The sequence below is a fragment of the Cyanistes caeruleus genome, chromosome 5, assembly GCF_971803275.1.
Source record: "Cyanistes caeruleus chromosome 5, bCyaCae1.hap1.1, whole genome shotgun sequence".
NCBI classification, from domain to species: domain Eukaryota; kingdom Metazoa; phylum Chordata; class Aves; order Passeriformes; family Paridae; genus Cyanistes; species Cyanistes caeruleus.
In genome coordinates, this window is record NC_141705.1 from 26,179,034 (window position 1) to 26,194,535 (window position 15,502).

Here is a 15,502-nt window from a genome sequence, read left to right on the forward strand (position 1 = left end):
AACTTCTTGTCTTTCTTGTAGTGAGGAGCCCAGCATACAACATATGGGGTCTGTCCTAGAATTGAAAATAATTTTTTTGGAAATGAAATCTTGTTCTTTGAGAAAGTAACAATAAATTCTACTTTGACCGCTTTGGAATGATAAGTGTTCCTTATCTACTTTGATTTTACTCCTGTGATGCTTATGTAAGTAAATAAATAAATTTTAATATTATCAAGAATTAAACAAATAAGAAAGGCACTTTCATTAAGCAAAAATAATTTTGCAAGAAAAAGTTATCCTGAAAATGTCAGTTGGGTGTGGGAAAGGTTGTTCTAGGAATACTGAAAAAAATGGTTCCACTTTCTTTGAAATGAGAAATGCAATGCCTTTATTTAAGAATAAGTTTTCTAAAACAAAAAGTATAAACATGAGTCTTATATTGCATTTTATTTTATTAAAAAAGATCTTTGATTCTGTTTTGTTTTGCCTTGTTTTTTTCACAGCAAGATATAATAGTTTTCAGTAGAGTATCCTAAATGGTGATATTACACTTCAGTGTTTTTCATGAAATGAGTAGCCTGTGAGATCACCATTAATCTTCTTCCTTTTGCATGACCTTGGCCTCTCAGTTTCATAAGAAACACAAATTGTAGTTAATTTTCTTAAGCACAAAAAAATCTTTCAGCTTGCATGAGTCTTGGCTATTTGAAGCCCCTTTCACCAGACTATTCTCCCACTCCTGCCTGCCAAACTAGAGAATCAGACTTTGCTGCTGCAAAATGTGCTTCTCACATGGAGGCTGGGCAAGAGTATTGTCCTAAAACAAGTCTTGAAAGTGTATCTAATGCATCCTGGGATGTAAAAGGTATTCTTGAATACATACATGAAAACTATTTATTAGATACTGGCTACATGCTATTCTGAGAAACACAATACACAAGAGAATCCCATCTGGAGTACTTAATAACCAATAACTTCTTAACTGGTCCAGCTTAAACTGAACATAAAATGAAAAGGCACTGGAATGACAATTTTCTCATGGGCCATATGTATGCCTGGGGATAGTGATTGCCTAGAGATAGGACTGTTTGGTTCTTGCACCTTTCTGTGTAAGAGTGCCTATTAAAAATCAGTTTAAGCTTCTTTTTAATAGTAACTTTAAATGTAAAGTTGGTTATCACAATTTAATATTTTCTTCACTCTTTCTTTCCAAGATTTATCTGGTGTTCCTCAGAGTTACAAAAATGGAGAATAGGTAATAGAAACCATTAAATGTTAGTGTTTTGGAAGGGCAAACACAAAGCAAAAAAGATTCTTACCGCTCCTGGAACAAAACCAACTTTACACATCAAAGAAAAAAAAAATCCGAAGTGATAACAAAAATAAAACAACCAATATGGAATTGAATGTTTAGCTGAGTAGAAATTATCTGTTGTCAGAGTAGAAGGAGATTAAGCACTGAGATTTCACAAACTCAAGGAAGGTTTACAGGCTCTGGCTGCTTGACTGAAGAACCTCTTAAGAAAACACTGAAGGGTTGCCAGGGTCCTGAGGTTCACCACATCCACCAAAGCAAAGTCTTTCTGGTGCACATATTTAACAGAAACACTCCACGTTTGTAGACAGTGCATGCCAGAAGGAGGAACAATTACCACTTATGATAAACGTGGTTTATTTGTCTGTTACAAAATCAAGCTGTTAATTGCTTTAAAATTCCCTGGGAAACCAAGCTCCACCCCCGTGCTTTGTAACCATAACAGAGCAAGGAAAACGAAGTAAGAATTACACGACAAGGCATTGTTCTCATGCTACTTCCATGGGAGTAGGAGTTAAGGGCAAAGGAAAAGACATGAAAAGTCACAGCAGGAAACAGTCAACATACTTCTGAGTAAAACATTAAACTGTTCTCACTACTTACAAGGAATCATGTAAGTTTTCTGTGTCTTGACTGATTCTTGGATGTACTTCTGTTTTATACTTGGTCTGGGCTGTCTTTTACAAGTGAATAGTTGGTAATTATGAAGTGTTGAAGATATATGATTTCCTCTTCTCAGTGTGAAGTACCCAGTGAAATGTTTTCAGAGATGTGCATGCATTTGTGTTTCCACTAAGATTGTGACAGGTGCCTAACTGTAAACTCCCCACTTCTGCCTTTTTCCAGAGCTGTGGTTTTAATCCTAATCTTTTCTCATACTTTAATTCTTTTTTTCCCCCATTTCTCTGGCACTTTTTTCTGCTTCTTCATTATGCTCATTCAGGCATCTCAGGCAATATGCAGGGACAACTTCTCACAGGGGTCTGAAAGTTCTTTCAAATGCCATGTGTTTACTTGGGCTTCAAAACAAGCTTGTATTGCAGTTTGAACCCAAATAAAGCATTATTTTTTACAATCACTAGCTTTAGAAAAGTTTACCCCTGTCAACCAATGTAATTATGAGGCTGTTAAATTCAGATAATCTTTTATGTCTGCCTTAGGGTACGGGTGTCTTAAATACTATTCTAGAATGAAAATGCTTCTTGTTTTGTGAGTGGAAACTCCTCCTGTAGTGTTTCCTTGACTTTATTAGTCTAACATCATTGTATTCCTATAAAGATCAAATGTTTTTGCTTTATTTTTTGTCAAGTACACCTGTGGCACTCCAGGAATAAAAAAAAAATACAGTGAAAGGCATTGCTACATATACATGTGTGACTAAGCACCTTGCAAGCATTGACTTTTATGTTTAAGACATTATGTTTAAAACCTGAAAACTCTCTCCTCTTTTGCTCCTACGCTCAGATATATCAGCCCTACAGGCAGCACTAGAATGTAACTTTGTGGCATGTGAAGCCAAACTTAATAGTTACTACGAATCTCAGAGAGAGTACCAGAATACAATTGCTAAATTTGTCAGGATTTGCATTATTTTCATTGCATTATGAGTTAAATGGAAGGCACAAGCATATCAGGTTCACAATTCCAGACAAGTCTAGTTTAACTGGAACTCCACCTCTGAACCATGAAGCAAGACACTGTAATTACAAAAAGTGTTGCAAAATTTTTTCAAATACTTATTGGGTGAACACATGCTGTGAGCCTCATGCTCCCACTACACAGCTCCAAAAGCAGCCATGTTCTGGGTTTATTCTGGCCGAAGATCTCATCTTCCATTTGCATCACACCACAGCAAGATGAAATGGTGTCATCACTTACATAATACTGAAAGCCAGTGATAAGTGAGCTTGATAACTATTCTGGTATGACTTTGCTTTAATGAAGAAAAAGAAAGTTGCCTTTAATGACATGGAACTTGGAGAAAATGGAGAAGCTCATTAAATCTAGGAGTTTCATTCTTCCTTCCCTAGTGAGGTGAACTTTTCCATCAAAATACTTTAATTCTTTTGTGGACATTTAAAAAACATTTCAAAACTTTAAAACACATTTCAAATAGCGGCCAAAATCCAACAGACTTTTTGTAATAACTGAACCCCATCATACTGCAGGGTGAATGAATCACTTGACTTCAGGACCTCTAGAGCAAAATTTAGTTTTGTACCATGTCCTCTCAAACGTCTTGACCAGACTTTATTGCTTATAATAAGTCATATAGATGTTAGGTGTTTATAGTTTATTCCTATGGATTTAGAGTTTCACAAACTGGGGAAAGAGAATGCATCCCATAAGGTTTATTTAGAATAGGACAGTAGTTTTAACACAGATGAGAAGATACAGATGGCAGTTCTATAGGAAGCTGTATGAAGATTGATAAAACTTAAGATGGTGATATATTCTAACAGCAAAAGACTTCTTAATTCTTAGCTTATAGTTACAATTTTGCTTTTCGTGCCACCGCTCAAAAATTCTAAAATTGAGATTTAGCTTATGTAATTTTTTCGCCAGAACCTGGCAGCTGTGTTCACGGCTGGGTCGATTTAACTCATGTTTTCTTCTAAAATTAACAAAGGTAGTTACTCAGGAATCTCAGCAAACGAAATGCTTCTTTTGGTGCTTTTTGTAGACAGCATTGCTTTTCAGAAGTCCTTACTCTGCTACAAAACAACACACATTTCACAGAGGTGAGCACAGTACTAATTCGGACATCCCCGAACGCCCCGTAGTGAACCGTGCGTTTGTCCAAGCTGCCGAGTGGGTTAGTTCCTCTTTTTCCCCTCCAGCTTGTGCTATGACAACTTTTGCTTTTATTTTTCTTGCTGGCGTGTCTGCTCAGGGGACAAATGCTCCTTTGCTGACACCTGAGTGGCGGGGGGGCTCCTCCTGGCCGTTGGGCGCGGCGGGGCCGTGAGGGGCACGGAGAGCTCTCTCCAGCCGTGTGGGCTGCGCGCCCCCGCCGCGGGGACGCGGCTCCGTGAGGCGGGACGGGCGGCGGCGCCGCGCCTCCCGGGCACTCGGGACTCGGCTCTCGGTGAGAGGGACGCAGCCCCCGCCGAGCCGGCCGGCGCCGGGGGCGATGTTTCCCCTGTGGAAGGCCGTTCTCTCGGAGAGTCTCCTGGGTAGGTGGCGGCTGTGCCTCCCGACGGGGCCGGGGGCGAGGGGCCGCGGTTAAGGGCACCGGGGGTCTCAGCCGGGACCGGCCGTAGCAGGTTTCACGGGGCTCACCGTACGTGCAGGCTCTTGGATCAGCTTAGAATGTTTTGCTGCTGCCGGCCAAATGTTGGTGCAGGTGTTGCAGAGCCGGTGCTGTGCTGCTCAAGGCGGGGTGCCGAGGGTGGTCGCCAGAGCCGGCACCCGCGGTATCGTCTGCTCGGTGCATCTCCTGGAAACTCAGCGCAGTGCCACTGTGCCTGGACAAGGTGTCTCCAGGAGAGACCAGCACACCGATTTACTAGAATAATGCCTTTAGCCACCAGTCTGCCTTTGAGGAGCCCTGAGACTGTGAGTGGACTGCTTATTTAGCCAGCCCTCTGAACACCAATCCTTTGCAAAGTTGAGCACTTCACTGAGGTTCAAAGGAGGAACTGCTGTGTGAGTGGGGGAAGAGCTGTTTTATTCTCATCATTCTATTTCCTTGGAAAATGTGTTTGTTTAACTTGAAATAACAAACATTTCTTGACAGAAGGTGGCTGTTGTTGCTTGAACTGCTTTAAAATACATTTGATAGTCTATATGCGAAAGTACAAAATGGTACTTTTTAAGTAATCTCCAGGAAATCTTGTTGAAAATACATGATGGAGTTTTCTTTTTTTGGTTGGTTCTTGTTTTAGGCTACATTTCTTGGTCTCTTTACCATGCACTGCCACCGATGATCTACTACTTCCCACTTCAGACACTGGCACTCACAGGCCTGGAAGCTTTTGCTGTTGCCTTCCTTTCCCCGATATTCTTGACATTTGGCCCCTTTTGGAGGCTGGCTAACAATAAGTATGTCTTAGCCTTTCTGAGATTGACTATGGTTGGTAAGTACACACTGCGGTGAGTTACAGATTCCATTTTGGTGTCAGTGTATAAGAACAAACATTCCAAATTGCCTTAAAATTCAGAGGATTACAAAAAGATACAGGAAAAAGAAGTTCTTGCTCTCCCCATACTCACATTTTGTTGGTTTCTTTTTTTTTCTCTTAAGCTTTTAGCTATGGTCAGAGAAATATTGTTTGCAGCCATTGTATTGTATAAATAGAGAACAAAATCTTTACTTTTATTGCTAGGAGCTTTTAATTTAGTGTGAGTGATGCTCAGCTGGAAAGGTGTTTTCTGTATCACTCAAATATTAGCAGAGCAGGTGTTTTTTTGTATTGTGACAACGGCTAGGGATGAGCCATTATAGAACAGCTTGGGGCTATTATAAAAACAGTCTTCTATGACTGAAACATTATTTTTTAATTTCTGAGGCAATTTTTTCTTCTAAGAATGTATTTTTAAAATTAAATCTATCTATCTACATGCCTGTAGCGGGGTTATAGGCTCATCCTAAATATGAAATAACCCTCATATGGTCAGTTGCACAGGATGAAAATTTGATCTTAAACTCAGGAAAGAGATACCCCATTTCCTATTCCACAGGCTCCTCCTTAAACCAAGACATGCTGGGATTCCCACTTTAGTCTTTAGCTAACTGGTGCAAATCTTAGCTCTTGTTGATTTTTAGAAATTTTTTTAGGGGAAGATTTGGCAGGTACAGCCACATTCAGAAGCAAGCTATTGCTAAAGAGTTTGCCACACCGGATGAACTCAGAGGAGACAAGGGTCTCCATCGTGTGTAGAGGTGAAAATGCTGCTGCTGAGTGATGTGTTTTAGAAGCAGCAGATCCTAGCTTCTTATTTGTCAATGTAAGATAGACAGATAATCACTTTCCTTATAGTTTTCCTCTTTTACTGTTAGAAGACAGAGTAAGAGCATCTTATTTACTTTCCCTGTGTAGTTTTTCTAAAAAGAATTCTTGTTCTTTATCTCTAGAAAAATACTAGAGCTAAGCACAGTTTATTGGTGTTATTGATTTCCATGAAGAATAGTGTTACCATGTTCTTTCCTTTTCCTACTCTTCCCATTATATCCATTGTAATACTTTTCTTGCTGTTTAGTAATAAGCTTCTCAGTGAGCAGAATCTTCAGCTTCTTGCAGCAGTGCATAGTGTAGTGCTTTCTGCAAGATCTTCTAGTCTAGAAACTAGGAGTGAGTGTAAGCATTTAAAATTGCACCTTACCTTCCTTCAGATGTGACAGTAACACAAAATTTGCCATGTTTATTTAAGATTAGTCCTTCAGATCACCTTGCTGTGTTTAGTTCACTTTACCAAAAGAGATGGAAGAGATGAAAAAAGTGTGTCATTTTTATTCTGCTAAATAAAGAGCAATGACAGGCCTATGTTGGTCTTTTAGATTAGTTCTGTCCCATCATACTGTGCTGCTGATTCTCCAGTTTCTCAGTTCTTCCTGCTTTTTTCCTCCTTCATGCTGAGACAATTTTATTCATTCTCTTTTTGATCTTTTTTCCTTCTCAAAAAGGCCATGGTCTTCCTCTGGGTCTTGTTGAGCTGTCAGGCAGAGCAATCTACCCTATGCATGCTTCACCCCATTCTTAGCAGTCTTCAATTTCACAATAAAAAAATAAAAAAAAAATTTTCATGCTTAGCTAAGACCAGATATTTATGGGGACGATTTTTTTTTTCTCTTCTGTTTCTTTCCGCCTTTTCAGGAAGTTTTATCTTCCCTGTAATTTCTAATTTCTGTATCCTTTTATACTACTTGATTTTGTGTTCTGTTCAAAAACAAACAAGAACAAAGTATCCTGTGGAAGTGTCTATTTGCATCTGTGTCTTCAGACAACCTACGTTAAATTTGGGTATTTGGATAGATATATTTAAGTCTTGGGTGTACTTGCACAGCAACAAAAGGTGTGTCTGCTCTAACTTGGCAAACCCATGCTGCCTTTAATCAGGGTAGCGCACATGATGAAATATTTGGAGAGGCAGGTTTATGGATTGCCAGCACAATTTCGTGACAGCAATCTGTGTGTACTGTACATGAAACCTCTGTTGAAGTCCATGCAAGTACACCTTTACTGCACATTGATCTTGTTTATCATCTTGGCTCTAAGCTTTGCATCTTTTACTCCGAGCAGAATGAGCAGATAAACAGTTGGAGGATTCCTAGCATGTGTTGCCAGAATCTGCAGCTCCATTTCTGACATTACTTGCTTAACATCTCTTCAAGTTTGAGTCATACTCACTTAGCAAATGGCTGGTATCAAAACAATGTTGCTGCTTCTCCTGTTGTTTGTCATTGGTCCTGGGCCAGAATTTTCCACATTGACTGGAGTTACGAGAATATATGTGGTCCATACTCTCTTGCATTGGAAACCTGGTAGCAGAGTTTAAAACAATTGGTAATGCGGGGTCACTGTGCCCTGGGTAATGGCAAAGATGTGTGCACGTGCTCTCTTTCAGTGGCTGGGACAGTGATAGTTTTCAGTAATGAAATGGTGTAGGCTGGTAGTGACCACTTCTGAGACCAGATACTGAGCCAGAGAAAGTCTTGTTCACCCCTACTGAGGCAGTTGATTATTAATCCCTGTGCTGTGTGTGGTGACTGCTCCTGTCTAATAAAGAAAGTGGCTTTGGCCATAGTGTATTTATTTTATAAGTGTGCTGTGGCAAAAACCATATCCTTTTTAGAAAGGAGCAGTCACAGTCCATAAAACTGTATGGCTTTTGATTTAGATATCTAAGTTCATAGTTGAGGAATATCTGTATGCTTAGACATTTTATCCTTATATCTTCTCTATGGCTCAATAACCCTAAGTGCTTAAATAAAGGCAATCACTTGGATTGTTGGATAATTGCTTCATATAAATTTTTTCCTTGAAAATCATAACTGCTATGAAGTCACGTGTACCCAGTTTCTGTGTATATCTACAGTTCTTTGGTTTGTTTAAAAATGTGTAGTGTCATGTGTTTTCAGATAAGTGGTATAGCCATTCAAATTACAGCCAATGTTAACTAATGCACAGGAAATCCTTATTATCCAGTCTCTCTTGATCATTAAAGTAGCCTCTGTGTGTGTGTATTTGTTTGTAGGAAGCTTAGCATCATACCATGCACCAAATGCTTCAGTTAGACTACTCATCTTGGCTGCTGGTGTTTCTTCTTCATTGCTGGTTCAAACAGTAACATGGTGGTCAGGAAACAGTTTACAAAGGTATTTTCTTATACTGATAGAATTTAACTGATGTTTATATGAAAAGCTGTCTTCTTTTTTTTTTTTTTTAACCCCCAAATGCCTCACTATTTGCAAAACTGATTCTTACAGGTTCATCAGGGTATGGGGCTTCATGCTAGGCAAGATAATGCTCCTTGTTCTTCGTATTTGGTACACATCACTTAATCCAGTCTGGAGCTCACGAGTTGCCAATACTGTCATACTGACAGTTGGTTTTGTAGTAGCAGTGGAGCGAATTCATTCAGGTAAGCATACTGCAGCAAAGATGGTGGTTATGAAAAGAACCTAAAGTATACCTAGCTATGTGTCACTGGGTTTTGATTCTTTGACTTTTTTTTCCCAACACGGTTTGGTTTTAGACCTGCTGCATGAGCATTGCAGGCTTTAGATGCCGTGGGGTACTTCCATCTGCCCATAGTATGGCAGAACTGGTATCGCAATTCATACAAGCTGCAGTAAGTTGATGCTGGAACTGCCTCTTTTTCCTTATTGCAGTGTCAACAATACGACAGTAACACAAACAAAGGCATAAGATAGGCCAATAAAACTAGAATGGATTATTGTCTTTCCAGCATGAAACATTTGTGGTGTTTTTGTTATGTTAATTCAGTTTGCACTTTGAGTTTCTTTGCCAGTGTGTTTCTTTTAACAGAGAAGGGGAGACAAGACAAAATTGGGGAACAGCTGATATGTGAAAACAAACAGAAAGAATTGGAGGAATAGAAGAGTTGTCCCAATTAACTTTGCTCAAGTTCTTGGTGTGTTTGCACAGAGTACTCAGCAGTGGGGGCTGGCACAGGCTAAACTGTGGAGGTGGTATTGCCAAGGAAGACAGCAAGGTTGGGTTGGTTAGTTAAGGCAGCTCATGTTAAATCCTCAGAATCTCCTTCCTTCTCAGTATAACCCTAATGAATTAATTGAAAGATAAAACCTTATCTATGTGTAAGTAGGTATAAATTAGCATCATGCATATTGTTTGTAAGCTTGCATTACATGATCTAAATTAAGCCTGAGCTTTCATCAGAATTTAGAAAGGGAATCTAAAGGAGATTAGGAAGGAAATCTGTCTTGTTTGTGGGTGACAAAATGGTATGTCTGTGCAATTAAAGGTACTGCTTTCTCCTTAGATGAGAGTGGTTCTAAAGCATGTGGAAAAAAGGAGAAGGAAGGGAGTTTATTTCTGGCTTATTTGGAAGTGTCAGGTTTTGCTCTTATCAGAGTTTAGAGTTTCAGAGAACAGAAGCCTCTGAACAAATTCTAATAACTTTTCTGCTGATTTTCAAAGCCAGTTTAAATATTTAAATTCCATGGAAAATAATCAGATGGGCAGGTTGGCATTTTTGACCACTTACAGTGACTATATTTTCTTGACAGACCCAGGTTGTTAGTAAGGATTTTAAATTTTTGGGGGGGTTATCAGTTTCTGATAACACAATCCTAATTAGATGAATTAGCTTTTGTGCATGTAATTTATTCTAGTAAATTTGTGATTTTGGCTATTTCTTTTTCTCAGTAATATGAGATTGCTAATAGGATTTGACAGTTTGCTTAGCTGTATTTCTATTCTTATCCCAGGTAGAGACAAGAGGAAACAAGAAACAAACAAAACTAGTAATGTGGTTAGAGAGACTGCTTCCCATCCTCATTGGTTTTTATCAGGGATTGCTTTTGGCAGCCTCATGTTCCTCACTCTGTGGATATTTGGGGAGGTATCATTAATTTCTAGATGGGCAGTAAGTGGACATCCACATACAGGTCCAGATCCTAATCCATATGGGTGAGTGCATTACTATTATTATTATTATTATTATTATTATTATTACTACTACTACTATTACTACTACTACTACTACTACTACAAAATTGTAATCAAAATCCAGTGCTGTAGTGGGTGACAAATTAAAACTCAACCTGATGGTGGTATAAGAATTTAGAAAGAAAAAAGTGGGCACAAGGTACTTCACACAGAGGATTCATTCTTCCTTTGAGATATCTCTGAGCATTTTGTCCAGACCTTAAAATTTTCTGATACAGAATTATTTTTATGTCAGGACTAAAATCTTGGTTTGCCACATTTCAAAACAATGTTTAGATTTGGGACTGAGGTTCGAGGATTTACAAATGCAGTGCATCTATAATATGCAGTAAATTAATCTAGTAGTTTGCTTCAGAGAGAAGATGATCAGAGATGCATGCACAAAATATAAAGTAAACTGTGTGCAATATTAAAAGATATACTTCAGCAGAATTTTTGATTAATAAGAATTTAGTCTTAATGCTGTGTGCAGTTCATTCAGGTTCCAAAACCTAGAAAGAGACCAGATTAGTTATTTGAAGTCAACAACATGTGATGGCAGGTGGCAGAGTTTATAATCTGGAATTGGTATACAAAAGAGCTCCCCAAGACTAAGACCAGTGTTAGATACTGTAGGAGTCCTTATTTAACATGAAGAAAATAATTTTTTGCCTTTTGTACCAAGATTTCAGAGGACTGCTTTTTCTCCTGAACACAACTCACTTATACATTACAGTAAATTGCCATTATTTTCAACTGGATGCTTTTTTGCATAAAATACAGGGAAGAAAATGTAGCTGAGTGTGAGCAAAATTTAGCTTTGTTTAAAGAATTATATTACCAAGGTCCCTTGTCTGTATATCTAGAAGTTTCTTTTTCAATGTCTGGTGTTTTTAAAATCTTATTAGTGCATGTTTTCTTCTTCCTTATTGCTGTTTCAGAGGTACAGTTCTGTTGGGCCTTGCTCATGGACTGATGCTTTCATTTTGGAGCTGGTCTTCTGTCATCAGTTTTGCCTTGTTTCTCATAGGTAGGTGCAAATCCTGAGCAGAATTTTTGTCTGTTACCTTATTGCCTTTACTCAAGTACTCTGACCTGACACCACATCTCAGAAGAGTGTGGCTAATCAAAGCCTCCTTTTCTCTTGCCACTGACGGTACTACACATCTGTCTGACCAGTTGACTAAGGGTTACAGGCCAAACCTCCAGACCATTGCAGAGCAGTGCTATTGTCTTCAGAAGCCCTGTTAAGGTTCTGTTCCCTTAAGAGCATCTCAGTTCTGACCATCTGCATTGTTTAACAGTTGGACTTGATGATCTAAGAGGTCTTTTCCAACCTTAGCGATTCTATAAGGCCACATCTAAGGTTATAGGGTTGAGATGACACAAGCCTCTCAAAATTACACAGGAGGCAAAATAGCTTGTAATTTAACAGGCAGTCTACCTGGGGACAAACTTGCCTCTTGTCTCTTTATTTGACAAGTTCTGCAGGCAGTAAAATAGTATGAACAGGCAGGTTTTAGTGTTAAGAAATGTGTGTGCAGATTGTAATGTAAGCATGAACATTTGATTTTTGTTGTTCACACATTGCTTATTTAAAACAAGCACAGAAAGGTGATTCAAGCATTGTATTCTAAAATGTTCAGAACCTTGATGTGTAAGAGTTAAATATTAAAAACATTCCTATACATTTGCTTTCGTGGTGTGACAGTAAATATTTATACTTACGATAACGTTTTAAAATGAAGTTGTCCTCTTATAGAGAGGTTCTGTGGTTGTTAATGTTCTGTTTAGGGTCAAATCACCATATCAAAGATAGCATGGTAAGTCAAGGATCTTGCAGTTAGCAAAAGATTAATAGTTGCTTTCTTGCCCATCCTATTGTTATCTATAGGGAAATATCAGGAAAAGTTTTCTCTTCATATTAATCTATTTGATTCTTTCTGTATTATGGTAAAAGATTCATAATTGACAGACCTATTACTCTCTTAGGAACTGCATAATTCCTCTGTTGTGCTCAGGAACTCTGTCAGAAAAACTGTTCAATTTTGGCTCTTGATGATGCTTCTCTGCCCTCTTTTTGCTGTACTGTTTTCAGCTGAATAGGCAATGTTTAAAAGAATGAGATACTGGGAAAAATAAAAGGCTACCTTTGGCTACTGTGAATAACTGTCCTCCTATAGATATAGTTTTCATAGCTGGAAAGTGAAATATTTCCCAGACTCTATTTTTTTGCTAGTCAGAATATGAAAATGAATGTGGTGGATAATATACCTGACTGAGACTTACTATATTCTTTTCTATCCCTTCACAGGTTTGGCATCTTCAGCTGGTCTTCTTTATTTACATACCTGGAGTGCTGCTGTTGCAGGCAACATTCTTGGTATCTTTACTATGTGTGTGTGGCCTCAACTAGCTGGACGCTTTGTTAGCTGTCTGCATCCTGGGAAAGCCATGAGTACAGCCATGCTTGCCTATGTCCTTGAATTATTCTTCTGTGTCTGGTGTACAGCTTATAAATTTGTGCCTGGAGGAGTTTACATTAGAGAAAGCTCCCATCTTCTTCTAGGTACATCTGTGATAATCAACAAATACAAATATGCTTGCTTAAGCCTCAGGCAGACATGTGAAATGTATCTAGTGTATGAAGAGTCTTTTCAAATGCTCAGTTACTTACTTACTGTGGTAAGAGTTTCAGCGCAAAAATTAATGAGATATGCAAAAAATAATCTACTTGTTTCTTCTTGTTAGGAAGAGTCTAAAATGTGGACAGAAAATGGAATTCGGTTAAGGGAAAATGACAAAGTAGAAAAATGTCTGATAACTAAAGTACGCAGTGGAGGAAGAGATGTGTTAGTCACCCTAAAAATATGGCTGCAATCCAGGGTGTGAATGCACAAATATGCTGGCTACCTAAGGCAGCAGTGCCTCAGGTAACAGGGTAGCTACTGGGACTGTACTGTAATTCAGTGCATTATTTAGCCCTGCTCTGCAGAGCAAAGTGCAGCATCCTGCTGATCTAGCTAGTCTGCATTGGAGACCTGAGCTTCTTTCCTGTGTGGCTCCACGTTATGTTTTTTAAACACACCAGCATGTTTGGGGGAATTCAGATGAGCCTGTAGTGTCAGAAGCACATGAACAGGACAGGCAGAAAATAAATTGTCAGGTATTTGCAAATAAGGAAGAACTGAGTTGAGCAAATACAAAGGCTTTAGCAGAATGATCACTTGATGAGGGTGGAGACGGTGGAAAGGAAACCAACTCTTCCTGGTTCTGTCTCCAGAAGTATTTTTGTAATAGGCACTAACATGGTTCAATGGCATATTTCACTAACTATATTTAAACAATGCCAAACATTGTCTTGGGCTAATTGTGTGGGACATTTTTTAAATGTGATGCATTAGCCTATATTTTATTTGGAAAGAATTAATGAATGCTGTGCTTAACCTGTTGCTCCAAAGGTTTCAAATTTCATAAATGCCAGTAACCACTTTGTATCACTCCAGTTTCTAACTCTCCTTGTGTGCTTCTTATATTCCAGCATTCACATGAAGGATTTGATTTAATTAAGTTTTGAGGAGAATTTCATTCCATTACTGCATTATTTTCTTTGTTCTGAAAGCATTCTGAATAGTCTTTAGAAGTAGTTATCTTAACTAGTTAAATTAAATTTTTTTAAGTTACATGAAGAAAGCAATAGAAGAGTGTCAAATGCTTTCTTGAGTAATGCTTTCACAAAAGAAATACTTTTATTCAAAATTCCTCTCTGGTACTTCTGTTGAAATTCACACTTGTGATTAATTTGCCTGGCATGATCATTGGGTAGTAACAGAGAGGTGGCCCTAATTTTCTCTTTGGTAAAGAAAACTGTAAATGTAACACATCTCAGCTGATGGCATTACATGAGTTTAAATTCCATCTGAGAATCCAGTTTCTATTTTTTTTGATGCCACCGCATAGCTCATCAGAGATTATACCATGAGATTTTGTATTTGTTGTTGTGCTTTTACCCTTAGAGCTTCACTTTCTGGCAAACTGCTGGTTTTCTTCTGGTTTCTTCCAGGTGCAAGTGCTATTTCTTGCTTTCTTCTGTCCAATATCCTGCCTTTCTCTTGCTGCAGTTTGGGTAGGGAACTGCCAGGAAAACCAGGAAAAGTGACAATGAAAGTAAGATCATTATATTAAAATCTTCTCTGCTGCTTCGCTGTGATGTGATACAATGCTGAGGGGTTAGATTCCTGATCTTCATCAACATTAACGGATATGAATCAGTCACCCTTTGAGAAAGGTTTTGTGCACGCCCCTTCATTGTGCTAGGCCCAGTGTCCGTGTTTGCAGACTTTCACTACAACTAATGTAACAAGTAAGGGAAATAAAAAAATACTGAGTAATAGTTAAGTATTACTCTGAAGTAAAATATGGCTTCTATAATTAATTAACTATGCCACAAAGATATTAAGGGAATATATCTTCTCCAGCAGAGCTCTTATCTAGTTCATTATCCTCCCATGCTTTCTTTGAAAGTAATTGGATTCTTTATCTCATTAGGGATTGGAAAAGACCTTGTACTGTTAGTTTGAGCTACTTATTGCAAAGATACCGTCCCTACACATTGCAACAGTTAGCACACTGAAGTTGCTTGCTAGCTTTTAAAATGTATCTGTATGTATGTTTAGTTTTTATTCTTAAAAAGTAGAACTAATTCTTTTGGCTCTGGAGCTCCACAATACAAGTTGCTACCATGTTAAATTGACCTTCCAACCTGCTGCTGTTTTATAACAAAGTGTTGAGCAATTGCTTTTGTAGTTCCTACTTGAAAAATGTGTTCCATGTATCTTGTGACAGAGCAGTTCATTGTCAAAGATAATAAATATATGAAATCATCAATGTACTTTTTTTCATCAAGCTGTTATTTTAAGGTTCAATAATATGGAGGTGTAACTCAGTCGTACTTGTCCAGGTTAATTTCAGTAAACTTTGAAAACAGTGGGCCCAGCTGAAGAGTTGTAGCCATCAGTAGGACCTGGAAGAATTTTAGCATGATTTTTCTGCTATGTATTAGCCTTTTTGA

The 15,502-nt window shown here is 38.4% G+C and overlaps 1 protein-coding gene across 3 annotated transcripts in view; it reads left to right on the forward strand.

The window, feature by feature from the left end:
• Window positions 1-1,740: 1,740 nt before the first annotated feature.
• The window catches only part of CWH43 (cell wall biogenesis 43 C-terminal homolog), a 28,627-nt gene continuing 14,865 nt past the window's right edge, over window positions 1,741-15,502 (forward strand). The window contains exons 1-7 of one of the 3 annotated variants that reach the window (XM_023925247.2): window positions 1,741-1,910; window positions 5,185-5,376; window positions 8,495-8,615; window positions 8,727-8,881; window positions 10,212-10,413; window positions 11,373-11,461; window positions 12,746-13,000. In XM_023925247.2, the coding sequence (XP_023781015.2) occupies window positions 5,223-5,376; window positions 8,495-8,615; window positions 8,727-8,881; window positions 10,212-10,413; window positions 11,373-11,461; window positions 12,746-13,000 (976 nt within the window). In that variant the 5' untranslated portion in view covers window positions 1,741-1,910; window positions 5,185-5,222. Of the gene's footprint in view, window positions 1,911-4,298; window positions 4,474-5,184; window positions 5,377-8,494; window positions 8,616-8,726; window positions 8,882-10,211; window positions 10,414-11,372; window positions 11,462-12,745; window positions 13,001-15,502 lie in introns of those variants that run through there. The other 2 variants (XM_023925246.2, XM_086889552.1) reach the window with 2 other exon arrangements.